At 42.3% G+C, this 22,347-nt stretch overlaps 2 protein-coding genes across 5 annotated transcripts in view; both read left to right on the top strand.

The window, feature by feature from the left end:
- The first annotated feature begins 6,782 nt into the window (after window positions 1–6,782).
- On the top strand, window positions 6,783–10,520 carry LOC144530375 (heat shock 70 kDa protein 1). Its single transcript, XM_078269921.1, has 2 exons — window positions 6,783–6,946; window positions 8,397–10,520. The coding sequence occupies exon 2, from the start codon at window positions 8,420–8,422 to the stop codon at window positions 10,343–10,345; it is 1,926 nt and encodes a 641-aa protein (XP_078126047.1). The 5' UTR covers window positions 6,783–6,946; window positions 8,397–8,419; the 3' UTR covers window positions 10,346–10,520.
- Window positions 10,521–11,961: 1,441 nt separating this feature from the next.
- The window catches only part of taok2a (TAO kinase 2a), a 38,696-nt gene continuing 28,310 nt past the window's right edge, over window positions 11,962–22,347 (top strand). For all 4 annotated transcript variants that reach the window (XR_013503048.1, XM_078269019.1, XM_078269018.1 and 1 more), the window contains exons 1-4: window positions 11,962–12,478; window positions 18,439–18,579; window positions 21,219–21,290; window positions 21,704–21,805. Coding sequence is in view for 3 of the 4 variants with exons in the window: in XM_078269019.1 (XP_078125145.1) it covers window positions 18,448–18,579; window positions 21,219–21,290; window positions 21,704–21,805 (306 nt within the window). In the remaining variant the exon portion in view is untranslated. The remainder of the gene's footprint in view (window positions 12,479–18,438; window positions 18,580–21,218; window positions 21,291–21,703; window positions 21,806–22,347) is intronic.

Raw genomic sequence — 22,347 nt, 5'->3', positions numbered from 1 at the left:
GCGAGATAAGGCTGCCTATTTAGGGAACGGTTTCCATGATCTTCATAAATAAACCTCATGGCTGGCAGCTATGGAGGAAATATTTATTCATAATTCAAATTGAAAGTCCAAAGAGAAAACGAAGCCAGATCAAATTAAAAAATATTATTTTACGACTCTACTAGGAAAAATCATGCCATAATTAAATTTAAAAAAGAAAAAGGAAACTGAAAAAGCAAAGTTGAAATGTAAAATGATAATTTAAAATGCAAAGCTTAAATATAAATGCTTAAACTGAACTCTTTGAAATCTTTTCTTGAATGACAGAAACATCAAATATGAAACTCAAAATGTGAAATGGAAAAGCTTAAATAGAAATACTTAAATTAAAATCTGGGGGGTTTGAGAGACTTCCAGCGGAGACAGCGGAGTCTCTGAGCTTCATAGGCTGCAATGCCGGCCGCAACCAGCTGGCTTGTCACGTTAGACTGGAGGGTCTCAAGTCCGACAATTTCCGTCCGTTATTTCACCACTAAATTCACTTCTGAGAACGTTTTAGGCGAGAAATGAACTGTTTAGATTTCGAAAATAGCCTGTCTTGCGCAAATCGTTGCCGAATTGACAATTTACTACTACTAAGTTTTCGGAGTTGAGAAGCTCCATAAAGTGACGTGACAGTCAGCTGGTGCCTGCCGGGGCCGCTACCTCGTTGCTCGGAGACCCCGCTGTAAACTGGAGGTCCATCATGTCCATCATAAGATGCAATGAACCTGTGGTTCATTGCATTTTCGGAGTTAAACTCACACTCACACTCACGCTCACACACACACACACACACACACACACACACACACACACACACACACACACACACACACACACAGACACACACACACACACACACACACACACACACACACACACACAGACACACACACACACACACACAGACACAGACACACACACACACACACACACACACACACACACACACACACACACACACACACACACACAGACACACACACAGACACATACACATACACACACACACACACACACACAGACACACACACACACACACACACACACACACACACACACACACACACACACACGGCCACAGCTTCTTCTTTTTTTATGATCCACACCTAGGTCCGCTGCAACTCTCAGTTCTTTTAAATCAAGGCTGAAGACCTTTTCTTTTTGGGTGACATGAATCTCAAAACTCCGCACCAAAATGATTTATTTTTATTCAAGAATTCAACTGTCTGTCATGTTAACCCAAAAATACAATTATTATTATTAATACATTATAAAACAAAGAAAACAAACACAATGACTACTAGACTGCAGCAGGAGAGCACCCAGATGTTGGGTCACGGCATGTCTGAGAGTAGCCTACTGCACACAGGTTTAGCTAGATGTCTGTGTGGCTGGAGGGAGATGTAGTTAAACTCTCCGGGCTACTACTCCAGAGTCTGCTCTCGAGACTTTGCTCTAGTTCTCGGGACAATTAGGGCAGGATTCGGGATGCGGGACAATTGCTTGGATTTCGGGACTGTCCCGAATGTTTCGGGACGTCTGGTCACCCGAGAGACTTTAGCTGACAGCTGGGTCTCTCACGTCAGACTGGAGAGTCCAACAATATATCGGAGCAAATGTGCAATTGGCCATACATTTTTGTAAAACTTCCCATTTTCAATCTCTACATAGTTGATTTCAACTTTGCTTTTTCAGTTTCTTTTTTCTTTTTTAAATTTAATTATGGCATGATTTTTCCTAGTAGAGTCGTAAAATAATATTTTTTATTTGATCTGGCTTCGTTTTCTCTATATCACTAAATATTTCCTCCATAGCTGCCAGCCATGAGGTTTATTTATGAATATCATGGAAACCGTTCCCTAAATAGTGGTTTTCGAATTCCGTGCGGTAAATTTCTTTTACTTTATAGTCCACTATAAAATACCCACAATGCACAGCTAATCTGAGAGTACATGCGGTTGTCGGTACCCGATCTGTGCTGCCTGCACGAGCCGTCATGCGCAAGATGTTCGCGCACGTGCAGATGATAATCCTGTTGTACGAGGATTTACGACACTGCACGATCTGTTCCACCCTTCAGGTCGTAGTTGTAGCGGTCTGCCGTTAGCCTCCACCGGGAAGCTAACGTTAGTTTAGCTAACAGCTAATTCGGCTAACCGCTAGCTGAGACAGCATGTAATAACTTTAAAAGACCCTCAAAATAAAACCTGAACATAACCGTTAAAATATCTAACAGCTGTTACATCAGTTCTACTTGTGCTCATTTAAAATACAATCAATCAATACTTGTCTTTATTGTTATTACTGCTTTCCCCAGTGTTTAGTTTGAGTTCACTTTATTTTAGACTGAACCAAGCTGTCAGCTAGCGGTTAGCTGAATAGTGAGTGATGAGGGAACGGTTTCCAACACAGCTATTGAGTATATCTAGAGTAGAGTTTAGATTTTTAGGACGCAACCCAGGACATTTGGCGCTCTTATACTTCCTCACCTTACTTCCTGCTTTGCTCCCATCAGAACTAGTACGGCCACTAGAGAGCACTGTCAATACACGATGTGAGTCGTGCATGTGCAGAACGGCATCTTTGACAGCTAGCTATGGCAACACCACCGGGCTCACAGTCACCTATTGGTGGCTGAACACATCTATCAACTGCCACTGATACCGGCTGATATATATATATATATATATATAAAATGTATATACTAAAATTAAAATAATAGACAAATAAGAACATGTACGTTTTAGCACAATTTTCCGAAATTATTGTAAGGGATTCAAATAAGAAATTCCCATAGAAAAGAGAGACTTCTCCGTGCTTCTGCAAACTACAACAATCCGGTGCAACCACGGCAGGACAAGGCAGTGTAGAGTAAAAAGATTGCCGGTGCAACACAGATGTCTTCTTAATTTATAGTTTTTCTTATTTTTTAAGGTGCATCACAGTGACTAACGTAAGGTTACATCTTCATCTGAGTCCTTGGAGAGAATGGGCAATGAAGCCCCTGATAAGAATCATCAACAGGTGTGATTGTCGGGGGCGTCGGCTACCTGAAGATACACTCATATCAACCAAGGTCCTACACTCCTTACATCAGTCATTAAAGGGCAAACACCCACAAACAGGTCAAGAGTGATTAATAAAAAACTTCTGTTGATAGATAACAAGCATAAAATGTTCACAATACAATGGGAATAAATATATATTCATCTTAGATACTATATTTTGACAAACTTTGACCTTAGAAAAAGCAAGTTAAATTAAATTCTTCATTTTAGCCTAGAAGAAATTCCCATGTTTAAAAATATTGACAGGCACCACCACGAGAAACCTAAATATAGGTCACATTGATGCTGGAACAAACGATCTATGGGATCGTTTTTTCGGGGGAGGACAGTCTGAAAAACACTCATGCAAATGTAGTAGGTCGAAAAGGCTGCATGGTTAGTTTTTATTTAAACAGACCTCCCCCCAGTTGTTGTTAATATTTGAACCATTCTAACTAATCTTTACACAGACTTATTGAAGCTATTACGCTTCCATGTCAGTAGATGGCGCTATGGCGCTGCTGTGGACCCATTAGGGAGAGTGTAGCTCTTAGCTCTGCTCATGTGCAGCTCTTTTTTTCTGATACCAGTGCTGAAACGATACTTTTAAAACTGTGCTGGTGCCTAAACGGTGCCTGTACAGATACTTAAAAAATAGGGAATAGGGTATTTTACAATAAGTTTGAATGCACCACGAGGCTTACTAGTTTCAAGTGAACGCATCGTCTGTGTTGTTTTTCCGACAACAGCTGCAGACTGCTAACGTCCCGCTGTTGGAATCCTCTCTAGTGAAATACAGTCACTCTTTACACTGTTTAGCTGTCAGCATTTTAACCGTGTTTACTCCAGCTGCTAGCTAACGGTAGGCTAACGTTACCTGCTGCTAGCTAACGGTAGGCTAACGTTACCTGCTGTCAAGTGTAGTGTTAACTAGTGTCACGTGCAGCGATGCTTCTGTTGCCTCTAACGTCTGTGTCAGAGCATCAGAGAGAAGTGCAGAAGGCATTTAATTGGCAGCGAAATGAGGCACCGAAATCCACGTTGCTAGTCAGTCCGGTAGATACCGTCGTTAGGCACCGGTGCCGTATTAGCACCGGGTCTCGGTACCCAACTCTACGTTTGGTGCATGTCTTATTAGCTAATTCCAGCAGTGGAAAACATAACGGCTCCAAGCTGTTTGACCGCTGGAATCAATCCACTCAGGACCTGCAGCTAGTTAGGACTAAACCCACAGGACACACTTCTAAACTGTCTTTGAGTATTTATATGAACCACACATGTTTAACCCTTCTTTTCTCTCTCTGTGTGTCAGAATATCCAGGTGCTGGGCGCGGCGGAGGATTTTAGTTTTTTTTATATAAATACATTTTGGTTTAGCTTGAAACTCTTGAGCTGTGTCTTCCTCTTCTTCAACGTACAGATCAAACGTGTGTGTGTGTGTGTGTGTGTGTGTGTGTGTGTGTGTGTGTGTGTGTGTGTATATAATGCATATTTTCCAGCAGTTTGTCTGCTCCAAACAGTATTGGAGGTTGACACTGTGATATGCATGTACACCTAAAGTAAATATGTAATTACTAAATGCCAACATGTTTCTGGACTCGTGTTGTTTGTAGTTAACTGAAGAGCTGAGAGGTGGAGGAAACTCTGAGTTCTTCAGTTTTACTGATCCAATAACATCAAGAACTTCTGGCAGCTTGTGGGGTTATTATTTGGGACCGAGCTCTTCATCTGTTGGCTACTCTAAACTGTTGTCATTTACTCCTGAAATAGCAACTAACCATTATTTTAAAATGGTGAAAAATGTGGATCAGAGTTTCCCAAAAAGTCCAAGATGACGTCCTCAAGTGTCTTGTTTTGTCCCCAAATCAAAGATCTTCAGTGTCCTGTCCCAGAGGAGAGAAGACACTAGAACATATTCATATTTAACAAGCTGACATCAGAAGTTTGACTGTTTTGATTTAAACGGATTAATGGATTATCCAAATAGTTGAGATGAATCTAAGAGTTGAATGTTTGCAGCTTTCTTCCTAAAGTAGAAACCCCTGATGTTGTCTTTGAACTGGTGCATGAGCTCTGGTTAATAATGCAGCTGCGTCCTTTGGCCACATGAGGACGCTGTTGTCCAGAGTTAGCTGAGTTACAGGAGCAGAAGGTCAACAGTTTGATCCCTGGCTGCAGCTAAAATGGATGTCAGAGAAAGGTTGTTAAACAGAGACATGAGAACTGGAGAACAGTGGGATGTTTAGTCAAGCATGTAGAAAGATATAGCTGTAATGTATCTAAGACAACTGAACACTGGTGCTGACAGTTCACTTTTCATAGACTGTGGCTGCTTCTTTTTTTCTTCTTTCATTCTTTCTTCAATCCTTCCTTCTTTCTTTCTTTCTTTCCTTCCTTCTCCCTCTTATTTTACTCCTATGTTGGTTACATTGAGTCTTATTTTAATTCCCTTATTTTGTTGTTTGTTGGTTTGAAACTGTCTCCCTACTGCAGAATAAACCAATTAGGTTTATACATATTTAATAAATAATAAAGGGTTAAACCCCTAGGTTTAGAGATACTTCCGTGGCTTTTGTTCACATTATAGCCTAAAGTAAAAATAGCAAAAAACGCAATTGAACTTCTTGAATCGCTCTGCAAAGCCAACCAGTTGACCAGTTGACCAACCAGCAGGCTGCTGTAGAATGAGAGCTGACGAGGAGGCCGTCTGGAGGATGTGAATGTCAACTTAATTAACTTCTAGCCTAATCAAACCGAAACCCAAGGCCCATATTAATTCATTCATCTTCATTATACATTTAACATCCTGCTTCATTTCCTTTTTGTTAAATAACCTCACAGTCCTTCAGTTAGGCTAGAGATATATTTTAACGTTTTGAGATCCAAAACAAGAGAATATGTGAATGTTTCTGTAAATAACTACATATATAGACCATTGTCTGTATCTGAAACAGCACTATACAACCTTATATTGTTAAAACATAGATTAACATACATTACAGGCAGCTATATTTACATATGTAATAGAAGACTTCTAGATGAAACATATAGGCCTAACATTTGTCATGATTAAAATCGTTTTTACTAACTGTGACTAAAATTGTAAATGTAAATTGTTAAAATGTTTAAATTCAAAACCTGAATTTAAGAGTAGCCTATCTTTTTTACAGTTGAATTAAATGCTGGATAAAATAATGCTACGGCTGTTTTCCTACAAAAACAAACTTTCACCAATAGTCCACCTGAAAAACTCTAAATTTTAGACTTTTTAGGTCGTCTGATTGTTGTACAGTGTTGTGAAACAAATCTTACGTATTAGACTTTATCACTAACGTCTTCTTCAAACTTCAGCATTGAAACAATCGTGTTTATGAAGCACAGATTGTTCATAGAAGGTGGATATTAGCTGCATTAGTGTTCAAAAACGATGATTTTTTTTGTTAATTTGTGTATTTATTTATCTGATTGTGTTCACATTTGTTACATGTTTTTTTCTGCTAAGTCTATCTGTATTTGCTCAGTCAGTTTCGCTGTGTTTAGGCTCGGATTTTGTACCTCGGACTATAGTTCATTGTTCTTTAAAAAGCACATTTTGCTCTACCAGTTTCTCCCTTTGACCAGAAGCTTGTAGAAGCTTCTGGTGCATCGCGTCTGATGGTACGTCATCACGTCGTCCACCCACGCTTTGCTCTGATTGGATCACACAAACAGTCAGCGGAAAGCTCGAGAAATGACCAGAGGAGAGTGAGGAAAGTATAAAATAACGGTGACGGTGCGGTTACCGGCATCGACACTACGAGAGCACTGACCGGAGGAACGACCCGAACAACAGAAACCTGATTCTCTTCTCTCCATTTTTTCATCTTTTAAAGAGGGTAAGTACTACGCTTCTTCCATGTTTCGTCTAGAGTGTAAATGTGAACTATTAGTGTTACATATCGACTCAGATTATTTGTTGATGTGCGAAATATAGAATTACTGTAACCGTCATTGAGTTAACGTCAAATACAGCTAACGGTAACGTAAACGTACGTTTCACCAAACTCCCTTAGAAAAACCGTCAGTTTTTGAATTTAAAGTAAGTTATTTGTTCCTAAAAAAGGTTGTGTAGCGTTAATAAATTATGTGTTGACCTTCAAATGATGTGCGAATTGGTGATGGGGAAAATCGTTATTGTTACTATATAGCTTTAGTGAACTAGTTAATTTAGTTCACTAACATGAAAAAGATTTGTACAAACCGTCGATGGACATCTATCGTTAACGTTACGGGGAGTTTGATCCTAAATCCCTTAGATAAACTGTCAATTTTAGAGTTAAAAGTAAGTTATTTGTATTGTAGAACAGCTATGTAATACATTATGTGTTGCTTAGAACTGAAAGGTCCTTAAATGTAGCTAATATACAGCGAATTATAGAAACAGTCGTCAATGGATTAAATACAGCTAGTTCCACCAAACTCCCTTAGAAAAACTGGCAATTTTAGGCTGTGATTAATAAACTGCTATGGAGTTTAAATTTAATTATGTGTTTTGAACAACAGCTGTAACTATAACACATGCAGATTTTGTACAAATTATGTGATTAGACCTAACATTACTGTTTCAACTAAATACCTGAAATCTCAATAACTGTCACATTAAGACATTAAGTCGTTGGTCGTTTTAATGAGTGAAGAAACTAGAAAAGATCACATTTAAGAAGCTTAAATCAGAATTATAAAGTCATCAATTATTTTATTTTTAAATTAAAATGACTCAAATCTTCGCTGCTGTACATTTAGTAAGTTATCATTTTCAGTGATCAACATCAGACGTATTTATTATCAACCTGACCATAAAACTAACAAACTGAAGTAAAATATTAAAAAGATCATTTAAAGTGTTTTTTAAACTGCAATTACCTGACATTCAAACCAGAATATGGCAGATTGGCCGACTCTGAGACTCCGAAATTCCCCCAGAAGAAGCAGAGAGTTTTCATGTTCAGGCTGAGAAACAGGTGGTTGTTAAAAACATGTATTAGTGTTTTGCTTGATTTGCTAAATTCTATGATGGCTAAGGAACTCTCTTGATGACTTTTGTAGGGCTTCATGTCAACAAAAATGTGACAAAAAGCGAACAAAAATGTCGGGAAAAGCAACAAATTCACAAAAAGGTGACAAATGTCTGAGAAAGCCCCAAAAATGAGAAAGAAGTGACATGCAGAAACAAAAGCACGTCATAACCTCTACATGTCTGGCCCTTAGTGAAATGAGTTTGACACCCCTGCTCTAGGTATTTACTTTCAAAACGTTCCTTTCTAATCTTTGTCTCTGCATCTTTAGGAAACATTGTCTAAACAACCGAGATGTCTGCAGCTAAAGGCGTATCGATCGGCATCGACCTGGGCACCACCTACTCCTGTGTGGGCGTTTTCCAGCACGGAAAAGTAGAAATCATCGCCAACGACCAGGGCAACAGGACCACCCCCAGCTATGTGGCGTTCACTGACACCGAGAGGCTCATCGGAGACGCGGCCAAGAACCAGGTGGCTCTGAACCCCAGCAACACCGTGTTTGACGCCAAGAGGCTGATTGGAAGAAAGATTGATGATCCAGTGGTGCAGGCGGACATGAAGCACTGGCCCTTCAGGGTGGTCGGAGACAGAGGGAAGCCCAAAATTGAAGTGGAATATAAAGGGGAGAACAAAGCCTTCAACCCGGAGGAGATTTCCTCCATGGTGCTGGTGAAGATGAAGGAGATAGCTGAGGCCTACCTCGGCCAAAAGGTGTCCAACGCAGTGGTCACAGTCCCCGCCTACTTTAATGACTCCCAGCGACAGGCGACTAAAGACGCAGGCGTCATCGCAGGACTGAATGTCCTGAGGATCATCAACGAGCCCACCGCAGCCGCCATCGCGTACGGTCTGGACAAAAGCAAGTCGGGAGAACGCAACGTGCTGATCTTCGACCTGGGCGGAGGCACCTTCGACGTGTCCATCCTCACCATCGAAGACGGTATCTTTGAAGTCAAATCCACAGCCGGAGACACTCACCTGGGGGGAGAAGACTTTGACAACCGCATGGTCAACCACTTTGTGGAGGAGTTCAAGAGGAAACACAAGAAGGACATCAGCCAGAACAAGAGAGCCCTGAGGAGGCTGCGCACAGCGTGCGAGAGGGCCAAGAGGACGCTGTCGTCTAGCTCGCAGGCCAGCATTGAGATTGATTCTCTGTGTGAGGGCATCGACTTCTACACCTCCATCACCAGGGCTCGCTTTGAGGAGCTGTGCTCCGACCTGTTCAGGGGAACATTGGAGCCGGTGGAGAAAGCCCTAAAGGACGCCAAAATGGACAAAGCGCAGGTCCACGACATCGTCCTGGTCGGAGGCTCCACCCGAATCCCCAAAATCCAGAAACTCCTGCAGGATTTCTTCAACGGCAGGGAGCTGAACAAGAGCATCAACCCAGACGAGGCGGTGGCTTACGGTGCTGCGGTCCAGGCTGCCATTCTGTGCGGCGATACCTCGGGCAACGTTCAGGACCTGCTGCTGCTGGACGTGGCGCCTCTGTCCCTGGGCATCGAGACAGCCGGGGGAGTTATGACGTCGCTGATTAAACGCAACACCACCATCCCCACCAAGCAAACGCAGATCTTCACCACCTACGCCGACAACCAGCCCGGCGTGCTCATCCAGGTCTACGAGGGGGAAAGGGCCATGACCAAGGACAACAACCTGCTGGGCAAGTTTGAGCTGACGGGAATCCCACCGGCTCCACGGGGGGTCCCGCAGATCGAGGTCACCTTCGACGTGGACGCCAACGGCATTCTGAACGTGTCCGCAGTGGACAAGAGCACGGGCAAAGAGAACAAGATCACCATCACCAACGACAAGGGCCGACTGAGCAAAGAAGACATCGAGAGGATGGTGCAGGAGGCCGACCAATACAAAGCCGAGGACGACCTGCAGAGGGAGAAAATCTCTGCCAAGAACTCGCTGGAGTCGTACGCCTTCAACATGAAGAACACTGTGCAGGACGACAACCTCAAGGGCAAAATCAGCGAAGAGGACCAGAAGAAGCTGATCGAGAAGTGTGACGAGACGGTCGCCTGGCTGGAGAACAATCAGCTGGCAGATAAAGAGGAGTACCAACACAAGCAGAAAGAGCTGGAGAAGGTGTGCAGCCCCGTCATCAGTAAGTTGTACCAGGGAGGAATGCCTGCAGGCAGCAGCTGTGGAGAACAGGCCCGCCAAGCCGGCTCCCAGGGGCCAACCATCGAGGAGGTGGACTAACAGACTCTGGTATAACTGGGACTGGATGACGTATAGCTGTAACTTTATACCTCATGTTCATGTATTTTTATCATTTCTTATTTGTGATGAAAGTTGTTAATGTTATAAACTTTGGGATAATACGACCAATATGTACTTTGCTGGACAATGCAATAAAGATGAATAATAAATATAATGGTTGTTTTGTGTTTCTAGTTTTTAGCAGCAGTTTAGTTTGAATTATCCAGACAATACATAACTAAATGTTTCCGATAAGAGTGCTTTATTTACCCCATCATTGTGCAGCAGTTATAGTAAAATGATGTTTAAATAGATTAACTTTAAGCTGATGACAGTTACTCATACACTGGTACTAATAGAAGAAAAACTCTCAAAAGATCCAGGTTTATACAACGTGTTGCATTCACTTAAACTTCGGCTGATTACATCACTGCTTTAAGAGCCTGTCTGACATATTGTGTGAAGGAAGATTTTATTTAACCAGGTAGGCCGTTGAGAACAGGTTTTCATCTGCAACGGAGACCTGGCCAAGACAAGCGCAGGCGTGCAAGACAACAAATAGTTTCACATTCAAATACAGTACAAGAATACCGAATACAAGATGATACATAAAGTGCAGATTAAGTATGCATTATAAAGTGAGGTGTAAGACGAAGGATATGCAAATGTGATATGGTAATAACACAATATACATGAATAGACAGTCTGTGTAGATGCTGAATGTAGTGAAAAGTCAATATACAGTTAGTGCAAATAGTAGTCTAGGTATATGTAGATCAGAAATAACATGATATGCATGAATAGACAGTCTGTATAAATGTTGAGATGTAGTAAAGAGTCAATGTACAGTAGGTGCAACGTGTGCTCTAGGTGATGATGATGTAGGTCAGTAATAACACAGTTTACATATATATATATATATATATATATATATATATATATATTCATATATATAAATGCTGAGATGTAGTAAAGACTCATATACAGTTAGTGCAGATTGTGTGACATACAGGTTGGAGGAATGACAGTTGAGCATACCTGGGCGGATGAATAGTATAAATATAAAAACATGTTTTGTACTTTTGCTCACATAACATGACTTCTGTTAGACTAGTGGGAAGAAAATGTAATTATTTTACTACACTTTGTCTATTTGTGTCTGTAGGTTTCTGCTAAATTCACCAAAAGTTACCTTTAATGCCTCATTTTCTTCTTAGATCATAAATCAGAAAACCTTTAATGCAATGTTTTTATCTTAATGTAAGTAATCGAGTGGGGAAGTTAAAATACTTGTTACCCTATTCACCTGTAGTGTCTGAATATTTGTCCCACCACTGACATTAAGTAGCCTGGAAATCCAGACCCAAATCTCGCGAGAACTCTGGATTTCCAGGGTGGCTATTAAGGGCTGTGCCATTACATTCTTGGGGGAAAAAAAGGAATAATTATTAAATCAAGCCTTGTAGCATTTGTACTGGATTATTAATACCATCTAGGTCGATTTATTTATACCCTTTTATTTGTGAAGCGGAAACCTCACAGGAAATAGAACAACACTTAAGTCCCGCCCATAGACTGTAAACCGGATCTTACATTAATATACAGTCTATGGTCCCGCCCCTCCAGTCTGTGCCATCTTGTATTTAGCAAAGAACAAAAACGGTTTAAGAAACAAGCCAAAGCTCGGGATGGGGCGCGGGCGTTAAGTCGGGTTTTAAGAGCATATTTTGGAAACAGCCAGGTGTTAACGGGACAGTATGTTTGGAAGTGGGCCTCGCGGAGAAACATCAGCCACACCCCGGAGAACCGCTAATGTTACCGTTAGCTCAAGCTATCGAAGCTAATGTTACCGTTAGCTCAAGCTATCGAAGCTAAGCTAGCCAATTAGTTAAGGCTAGCACCGAGCTAACGAGGGCAACCGCCGAGTTTCTGTTTGAACCAGCTGAACTAGCAGTTTATTAACTTCAGTGTCGGGACGTTTTGGGGGAAATGAGACCAGCGTCGTGTTGATTACCTGCCGAGAGAGGAGACCCGGGATATGAGAGAGGAGACCCGGGCTATGAGGATAGAGGCTCGCTAGCTCGGCTGCTAACGGTTGTTTTTCGGTCCGCAGCGGAACCACAATAAGCCGCGGTAAGTGATGCTACATTCAGTTAGCTTGTTAGCTTTTCCAGGGGGATTCAAACTAGGGCTGCACAATTAATCGCAATTTTATCAATATCGCAATATGGACTAGTGTAATATCCAAATTGCAGGGGGAGGGGTTAAATCAGTGTCTAACTTCCAACCGTCTCCTCCAGACATCAGGAAACATCTTTGTTTGGTGCAAATCATCGCACACTGTAATCATTTTAATTTTAATATTGTTTTAACGGAAATGAGAATAACGATACAAAATGGAGCATTCCCTCCAATATCGTGAATCATATTACAATCACAATATCAGTCAAAATAATCACAATGTGACATGTTCCTCATGTCGTGCAGCCCTACTAGGGTCTGGGGGTCGTGGCTAGAAGGGATACAGCTACGGTCGGGTCGTAAAGTAGGGTAATATAATAATATATTTGTAATACTTTCGCCCAGGAAAAGCGTGTCTTTTCCGCCTTTAATAGACAGGACAGCTAGGTGAGAGAGAGGGGGAGACGTGCAGGAAATCATCACAGGCCGGATTTCAGGGCTCGACATTAACTTTTTGTACATTTACGTTTCACTTGTCCATGCACTAAAGTCACTTGTTCGGGTAAAGATTTATCATTTTATAATTATTATTTTTTTGTGTTTTGCTAATGCAGAATTCGAACAAACCGTTGAAGGCATCCAAACACTATCAGCATTAATACAATTCAGTTGAAACAGTAGAAACTAACGTGTCCTGTAAAGGTAACATAGACGTAATGAGTGGTCATAACGTGAAGTAACATGGCATTTTATTTAGTTTCAGTTTTAACTTGTCCAGTGGGGCAAGTAAATTTCTCTTCCACTTGCCCTACAAAAAAAATCCACTTGTCCCGGACAAGCCTTAATGTCGAGCCCTGGATTTGAACCCTGGACCTCTGCGTGGAGGCATAAACCTTTCAGTACATGGCCTGCTCTACCCACTGAATCAACCTGGCCACCCGTGGGAGTGTTTTAATCCAAACTACGATCATTTCCCTAAACTTAACTAGTCGTTTTGGTGTCTAAAGTTAACTGTCCGTAGCTGTATCCCTTCTAGCCTCAGCCTGGGTCCCAGTGGGCTTCAGGGGCCTTCAGTAAAATGAGAAATAATAGTTTAAATACTCTGCAGCCAACCGTCAACACAGTTCATTCATTCTGATGAATCGTTTCAAATGTTAACATTCAGCTGTCACTTACAGTAACATTTCCACACGTATTCATTGACATTGCAGTGTTTTCGTAGCTTTGTGAAAGATTTAGGTGTGTGTAATTGGCGGAGGGTACAGACGTCCTTCGTCAATAAAAATGCAATTTCACCCAAACATTTTGTCACTTTGTGGGTTTTTGCGTCTCTCTGTAGTCGTGTTGTCTCTTTTTGGGCCTTTCTGTTTTCTCTGGGGTTGTTTTGGGTCTCTGTGGTCATTTGGCGTCTCTCTTTTTTTAAGATTATTTTTTGGGGCGTTGCCCTTTTATTAGATAGTGACAGTGGAAAGACAGGAAAGGTGGGAGAGAGATGGGGGATGACACGCAGCAAAGGGCCATAGGTCGGACTTGAACCCGGGGCCGCTGCAATGGACTCAGCCAACATGGGGTGCACACTCTTACTGGGTGAGCTAGAGGCCGCCCCATTCAGCGTCTCTTTGTCGTCCGTTTGTGTCCCTTTGTGGTAGTTTTGCGTCTCTTTTTGACATCATTTTGGACTGTTATTATCTCCATATCTGTGTCTAAAAAGTTGGAAAAGCTAGAGCAGATAATAAATAAATAAATAACTCAAAAAGCTTAAAGACAAAACTTAAAGCTAAAGAAGTCCAACTACAACCATCAGATCTGAGGAAAGTCTTTTAGTTTCATTTCTTCAGCTCGGGTGCTGCACCTAAACCTTATAATGACGGGGTAACCCCTGCATTAGTGGTACAGTTTTGGGGTATTTCCGTGTTAATGCTACAGTAAGAACTTGTCTTTAAAGTTAGAACCCCACCCAGTGGAAAATAATGATACCTCACTGCCTGTCTTCCAACCAAAAATTACCCCAGTTTAGTTTGTGATGGCATTGGTTCACCTTTTGTGAATGTTATACATTTACAACAATGAGCTTCTGTTCAACTGATTTAGCAAATCAGGGTTGAGTTCAACAATGTGATCTCGGTCATTCGGCCCAACTGACACAACAAATGTCACGTCACTCGTGTTTAAAAGAACCGTCTGAAGCCTTTTCCTTTTCGATCTTTTAGTGCTTGCTTTTAAATGTAACCCAAATGAACGTGTGATGTTTTAGGATGTTGAGGGGACTTGCTTCCCCCAGTGTTTGTGTGATTGGACTTGTGAGAACAGCCTAGTTCCTTTTGGAAAATGACAAAAATAGATACAGCGACAAGACGTCTTCTCATTTCAAAAATGGTGAATGATTTAGTGTTTTTTTGCTTTTCAACCTGAAGCTGGGGGAAATGGGGGACAGCAATAGTGACAAACCTCGGTCAGGGCTTGACATGAACTTGGGTTTTTAGAGGATTTGAATACCACAACATTTGGTCCCTGTGTGGCTTTTTCTTTTGAAAATATGGAAGGGGTTAGCCATGATGAAGATCCATGACCAGTTACGTTGTTAGGCAATTAGGATGCCCCGTGTCTCCTTCTAATTTAGAAAAACTGTTCTTGATATATATATGTATATATATATATATATATATATATATATATATATATATATACACATACATACATATACACACACACACACACACACACACATTGCCAGACCTTCCTCCACAGCGCTGCAGAGGAGGATCTGGTTAGTACACACAGCATTCTGGGATGGGAGAGAAACATGCTCTGGTTTATTGGCATTTCTTTAAACCAATCACATCGTGGGCAGCGCTAAGCTCCAGACGGAGCCACGGTGCCTCTGCTAAATAGTCTCAGGAAGGAACTTGTTTTGGTGGAACATGTGTACGTTAAAATTAGTTTTAGTCGTGCGAGAGAAAACTCCGATTGGACAGATAGTCTAGCTAGCTGTCTGGATTTACCCTGCAGAGATCTGAGGAGCAGTTAACCATAGTCCTCACAAATCAGCCGGAGGTTAGAACACCAACACAGAGAAACAGGAAGGGGACGGACGTCCGGCCTAAATAAAGGACATCCGGCAAATGTTCCGGCAGCAACGGGGCAATCCCAGAAGTGGAACTTTTTTTTGACTGTTTGTGATTACATTTTCACTGTTTTGGGACCCAGCTTTTGCCTTTTTAAAATCACCACACTTTGCTTGCATGAATTGAGCTGTAGAAATGTATGCAAGAAGACGAGGATATTCTGTAATTGGTCGACTCTCCTCACCCGGCAGCAACAGCTGTTGAAGACCACAGCTAAGTTGAATAAATCAGATGTGGACGGGGATTTAGAGATCAAGCAAACATACAAACCGTTAAAATAGGATTATCTTCGACTTTTTTGTAGGTAGATTCCAGTTTTGTGTGCAAATATAAAGCAACAAGATACCCAGTGATTCCCTTCTAAATCCCTACACTTTCCCTTTTTTAGTTATGTATAAAAAAAAGAGCTGTTCCTGCTCTATACATTTCCGTCTTTCACATTTTTCAGATAGTTTGTTTTCCTCCTGACTGTAGACAGTAGCCGCAGGCGTCTGCTGCTTCCTTGCCTTGGATTAAACACCATCAGGTCACTGAGTGCCACGATATATATAATTGGAAATCGGTTCACTGCGTTTTGAAGAATTGGGGGGGGGAGAGAATCTGTCTTCTTGTCTAGCACTTGTGCATTTAAACAGCAGCAGTGCTTTAAACGGAGACCTGGAGGCCGTGTTTCCATGTAGTCACAGAGGCCAGCTGACACTCAGAGACGGGCAGCTACATTAACCCCATTATAAAACCACGTTGCTCTTGTCAGTAACCACGGCTCAGTGTGCAGGCTGAGATTACATTCAGGGGGACTGATTTAGTCGGATGATTTATTTTGAAGCTCGGCTTGACTCTTCTCTTCATGGAGCTTTGATTTGAGTTGTGGCGCTGTCAGTCTGCTGCTCTCTGATCTTCAGATTCCTCTCAACACACGCGTGTCAGGCATGTCATTTTATCTTTTTATGCCTGAAGCTTATTAGCGATATTCTTTTTAGAATGACGACACCTTCCATTATATTTCAACCAAATCTCAAATGAGTAATTGATTGGGAGATATATAATACACCTGCAGCTTTTTTAAATAACCTGATTATTTCATGTTTTTATTACAGAACGTGGAAGGTGTGTGATTCTCAGCATGTGGCTGTTTGTCAGAAGACACATTTAGTTTCTATATAGAAGCTGGAGGCAGCAAAAAACCACCGCTGGCTAAACTATTTAAAAATGGGGGGTTTGGTCAGGACACCCCCGGAAAACCTAAAAAGTCAAGTAGAGTCGAGCAGGTACCATCTGGTGGAAAACCTCCATTAGGTGCACGTATTTTTGCGGGGACAAAGAAGTAGTTTAACATGGTTTTGTACCGTTATTACAGTATCTGTGTCTAAAACGTAGGAAAAGTTAGACCAGATAAATAAATAACTCAAAAACAATTAAAGTCAAAGAAGGCCGACTAAAATCATTAGATCTGAGGAAAGTATTTTAGTTATGATGATTTTACATTCATTCAGCTTAGGTGGTGCACAAAACAGCTTTAATATCTGTTTATCTATCGCAGGTAACATCATTATCAGGGTATTCAACAACATTATTGCACATGTTCCTCCTATCGTGCAGCCCTAGTTATTGCACATGTTCCTCCCATCATGCAGCCCTAGTTATTGCACATGTTCCTCCCATCGTGCAGCCCTAGTTATTGCACATGTTCCTCCCGTCGTGCAGCCATAGTTATTGCACGTGTTCCTCCTGTCATGCAGCCCTAGTTATTGCACATGTTCCTCCCGTCGCGCAGCCATAGTTATTGTACATGTTCCTCCCGTCGCGCAGCCATAGTTATTGTACATGTTCCTCCCGTCGCGCAGCCATAGTTATTGCACGTGTTCCTCCCGTCGCGCAGCCATAGTTATTGCACATGTTCCTCCCATCGTGTAGCCATAGTTATTGCACGTGTTCCTCCCGTCGCGCAGCCATAGTTATTGCACATGTTCCTCCCATCGTGTAGCCATAGTTATTGCACATGTTCCTCCCGTCGCGTAGCCATAGTTATTGCACATGTTCCTCCCGTCGCGCAGCCATAGTTATTGCACGTGTTCCTCCCGTCGCGCAGCCATAGTTATTGCACATGTTCCTCCCGTCGCGTAGCCATAGTTATTGCACATGTTCCTCCCGTCGCGTAGCCATAGTTATTGCACATGTTCCTCCTGTCATGCAGCAGTAGTTTGTAACTCTCTGGCCTCCACAGTTGAACATCCAGCTTCCACTTCGTGTCCCAACTTGTCGGCTGGTTTCTGTCCCGGATAGATCGGCCTGGGAGATAAATCACCACGGCGCTGAAACAACATCATGAGAACTTTAAAAGCAGCCAGGCATAAAATTCCTGAAATGTTAGAGAATCGTTGAGACATGCAGCGCTGGAATGACTCTGAACATCAGGGACGCTGATGAAGTCTCTGGTTTTGGTTATGAGGGGGCAATGCAACTGGGTCACACACTTTACAAGAGTGCAAGAATGCATTTTCCAGCGTGTTTAACACATTAATTAGATGGTTTTCTGTCCAAATGAAGTGGAAAACAGACGTGTCGCAACACTTCAAAAACCAAATGGGGACACAGTCAATGATCTAAATTTAAACCACAGAGGAGGAGGAGTTGTTGATGTTTCATCAAAAATAAACTCAGGATTACAGCCTGCTCTGACTCCAGGCCGGTCAATACATCTGATTGTTTCTGATGCTGATGTCTGAGCCTGTTCTGACCTTTGACCCCAGTGTCTGAGTCTCACCTGTGCTGTCCGCTGTCTTCCAGGCCCTGGCCATGCCCTCGAGTGCACGGTCGGGCAGCATCAAAGACCCCGAGGTGGCTGACCTTTTCTGCAAAGATGATCCGGAGAAGCTGTTCGCCGACCTCCGTGAGATCGGCCACGGCAGCTTCGGAGCCGTTTACTTTGTGAGTAGACACGTGGAGTCCTTCTGTGTTTGTTTGGTCCCGTTGTGTCTTTGCAGCGTCTTCACCTCCGGGATCATCTGTGGACCGACGACCAGACAGACATGACGCTGACGTTGTGTTCATGTTAGTGTTCGGGGTTCAACTGTAAGGGTCCGGATGGGCAAGTGAAAAAGAATTCTACTTGCCAGGAAAAAAAGAAGAAAAAAACATCAAAAGTGACCAAAAGAAACGTAAAAACAACCCACTGAAACAAATTTCTTCAAGATTCTAAAGAAAAGTTAAAAAAATAACATATTTACAAACAAAAGCACTGAAAAAAACCGTAAACAAAAACATAAAAAACAAACAAATAAAAGGTTGAATCTGTCAAAAGCATCAAGAGCGCAAAAATGTATAACCCCCCGCAAATCAAATCATTCAACAAGGGTTGTCCATTGGGGGCAGAATGGTAACGGGCCACTGGGTTCTTACATTGGTTAGTTCCCAGAGGTGGCGTTTCACTCTCTTGTGTTTTACAGTTATAGCGCGAGCAGATGGCGTGCACCACTCTTTTTCAGCGGCGCGCAACAAAGGGGAAACCGGAAGCATGAACGAGCTGGAGGGTAACGTGATGCCAGGACTCTCAGAGTGACTGCAGGTCTCTCTGGTAAACTTACTGGGAATGAAAGGCTTGATCCACCAAGTAGCTCATCCAATCAAATCCAAGCATTGCGGTAAATGCTGCTGCCAGTTCTGCCGTTGTTAACCTTGTTCTTCTTCTAGTCCATAGACTAGAACTAGACTAGACTGCAGCTAGTGTCACGACCACCAGCGCGGATATAAACAGTTACGGCAATCCCATGATTTATCTTAGATTATCTTCTGGATGAATGGATTACTTGTTTTGTCTCTAAAATGTCAGAAAATGGTGAAAAATGTGGATCAGAGTTTCCCAAAAAGCCCAAGAGGACGTCCTCAAATGTCTTGTTTTGTCCCCAACTCAAAGATCTTCAGTGTCCTGTTCCAGAGGAGAGAAGACACTAGAACATATTCACATTTAACAAGCTGACATCAGAAGTTTGACTGTGTACTTCATTAAAATGACTCAAACCGATAAATCGACTATCAAAATAGTTGTGGATTAATTTAATAGTTGCCGACTAATCTTTGCAGTTGTAGATCCAGTGAGTGTGTGTGGGGGAAGAACAGTTTAAACAATATAAAACCTGTTTCATGCTGTTAATGGTCAGCATTTCAGTCTCAGAGGTGAAGACTGACCCGACTCGGGCTCAGACTAGCTGCCCGCAGGACGCCAAGGCGCATTATCTCGTTACCATAAGAAACCGGTTTAGGGTTTAAGTTGCCCGGCTGACAGAGTGCAACAGGCCAGTGAGTTGTTATTGAGCTGCAACGTCTGTCAGTCTCATCCACGCTTGTTGTCATTTTCGTGGGTAATCTTCTGTCGCTGTTTATCATGGATGTCGATGCAAGATGAGGATATTCTTTAATTGGTCAGCTGCTACAGCTGTCAATGAGCACAGATGAGAATAAATCAGAGATCATACACAGATGCAAACATACAGTTAAAATATGATCATCTTCTACTTGTTAGTAGGTAGTTTCCTTATCTGTGTGTAAGTATAAAGCAACAAGACACTCTGTGTGGTGTTCCTGCAGCCAGATTATGTTAAAGAAATCAAATAATTCAGTTAATTAATCTGATGTTTCAAGAATTTCTTTTAAAATAAACCCACACTGAGCCCAGAAGGCTGCAGGAACCAGTGTTACTTTGTGTGGGTTTCTCCCAGACAGAAATTCTGTGTCATCTGCATTTGATCACTAAAAAAAGAACCTGTGAATCAGAAAATTACCCCTGTGTGTGTGTGTGTGTGTGTGTGTGTGTGTGTGTGTGTGTGTGTGTGAGACCTCCACAGTGTTCTCACTGAATGTCTGAGTTTCAGAGGATCCTTTTTAAAAGGCCATTAGAGATGATGCTACCAAAATAGATGTTTGATGTGCATCAATTTGCATGAATTTAACAAGAGTGCCACAGCTTCATACTGAATGTTCTCAGAGCTCAGACTGTATGAAGTGTGTGTGTGTGTGTGTGTGTGAGAGAGAGGGGGCTGTACTCAACACTATTCTTTGAGTTTCGCTGCTGTTCAGCAGCGAATGTTCAAAGCTTTGGCGGCGGCAGGGAAACCAACATTTCCGACCACACTTGAAGGCAGCTTTGGAAAAAGAGAAAATAAAAGGCAACGGAGCGAGGGATGAAGTGGCTGCTTTGTTATTGCAGGACACAGTCAGCTGTTGTGGAGATAAAAAAGTGGAGATCTCAAACCCCCCCATTGATAACTGATAACCACAGGTTGCCATTAATCTTATAAAGGATATTTGTGATCGCTTGAGGAAATGTTGTTGAAATAGTTTTATCTGAATACCTGCGTTACCTGTTTTCTGAGCATCCAGTCTCAAAACGGCGTGCCCCGTGTTGCTACGGTTTCCTGGTTGAATGACATGTTCCCTCTGAGCGGTGTGAAGCGGCTTTGGGTTCTGTTTTTTTCTGGTTTGGTGTCCCAGGTGATTTCGTCTGGGCTGAACATGGCCCTGGTCTCTTGAGGGTTTTAATGTTTGGTAATTGTGTTTCTGTCATCCAACAGGCCCGAGATGTGCGCAACAATGAGGTGGTGGCCATTAAGAAAATGTCGTACAGCGGCAAGCAGACAAACGAGGTAACACCCTGGAAATGAAAATGTCTTTTTAGATATTCAAAAGTTCCTCCTTTTAATATCTAAAAACCTGTTTCTTAATTAAAACATTTAGATGTTCTCAGTTAGGCAATGAACTGTTCATAATCTACTAATTAACTCTTTCAGTTGGTTTAAAAATGGCTGCCTTTTAAAATCTACATCCATAATGTCATATTATTCCCCCCTGAATTATGGATAACTGAGTTCATAAAAGTACTTTGTCCTCCACCTTCTCAACACAAATCATTTCTTTCTTACTGCATGTTTTGACAAAGAGAGATGTTTGATAAATAACATGATAAAGGGTCTGGTAATTGATAATTACAATATTTCTCTCGTGATAACAATCTGTCTCTAAAATGTGCTTTAAAACCGTGTTTTGTGTTGATGTGCAGAAATGGCAGGACATCATTAAAGAGGTGAAGTTCCTGCAGAAACTTCGCCACCCGAACACCATCGAGTACCGGGGCTGTTACCTGAAGGAGCACACAGCATGGGTACGTATGTCCGTCAGCTGGAATGTCCTACAAGCGTCGGAAAATAAGCCCGACCTGCTTGGCAGAATTTGCCGCAAACTTTTCCGCAGATTTTGAAAACCTTAAACTCGGACTGCCCTATATGGCCCCCAGTGCAACGCAGCCCGAGTGTCTTTGCTAGTTTAAGACCGACACAGTTGTCAGTTTCCCGTCCAGCGCCCGCGTCATTTAAATATCAAATGCACCTTCACCCATCTGTGGCCCATGCTGGTCTTACAGGGAGGTGTGTTCAGGTGCATTCTGGGCGTGCTGGTCTTACAGGGAGGTGTGTTCAGGTGCATTCTGGGCGTGCTGGTCTTACAGGGAGGTGTGTTCAGGTGCATTCTGGGCGTGCTGGTCTTACAGGGAGGTGTGTTCAGGTGCATTCTGGGAGTATTACTATCTTGAGGCAGCGGGAAGTGATCGCGCCATTGACCAACAAAAACCTGGTCTAAAGTCAATAACGCAGCATTTCATTGTTATTTTAACACACACACACAGGGACGCACAGCAGCACACACACA

Source organism: Sander vitreus, chromosome 15 (genome assembly GCF_031162955.1).
Source record: "Sander vitreus isolate 19-12246 chromosome 15, sanVit1, whole genome shotgun sequence".
In the NCBI taxonomy this organism is placed as follows: domain Eukaryota; kingdom Metazoa; phylum Chordata; class Actinopteri; order Perciformes; family Percidae; genus Sander; species Sander vitreus.
Note: the sequence above shows the minus strand (reverse complement) of the source record. Positions and strands in the feature narration are given on the sequence as shown.

What these genes read in the sequence shown, in the direction of transcription:
- LOC144530375 (XM_078269921.1), top strand. Translation starts at nt 8,420, where the DNA reads ATGTCTGCAGCTAAAGGCGTATCGATCGGCATCGACCTGGGCACCACC.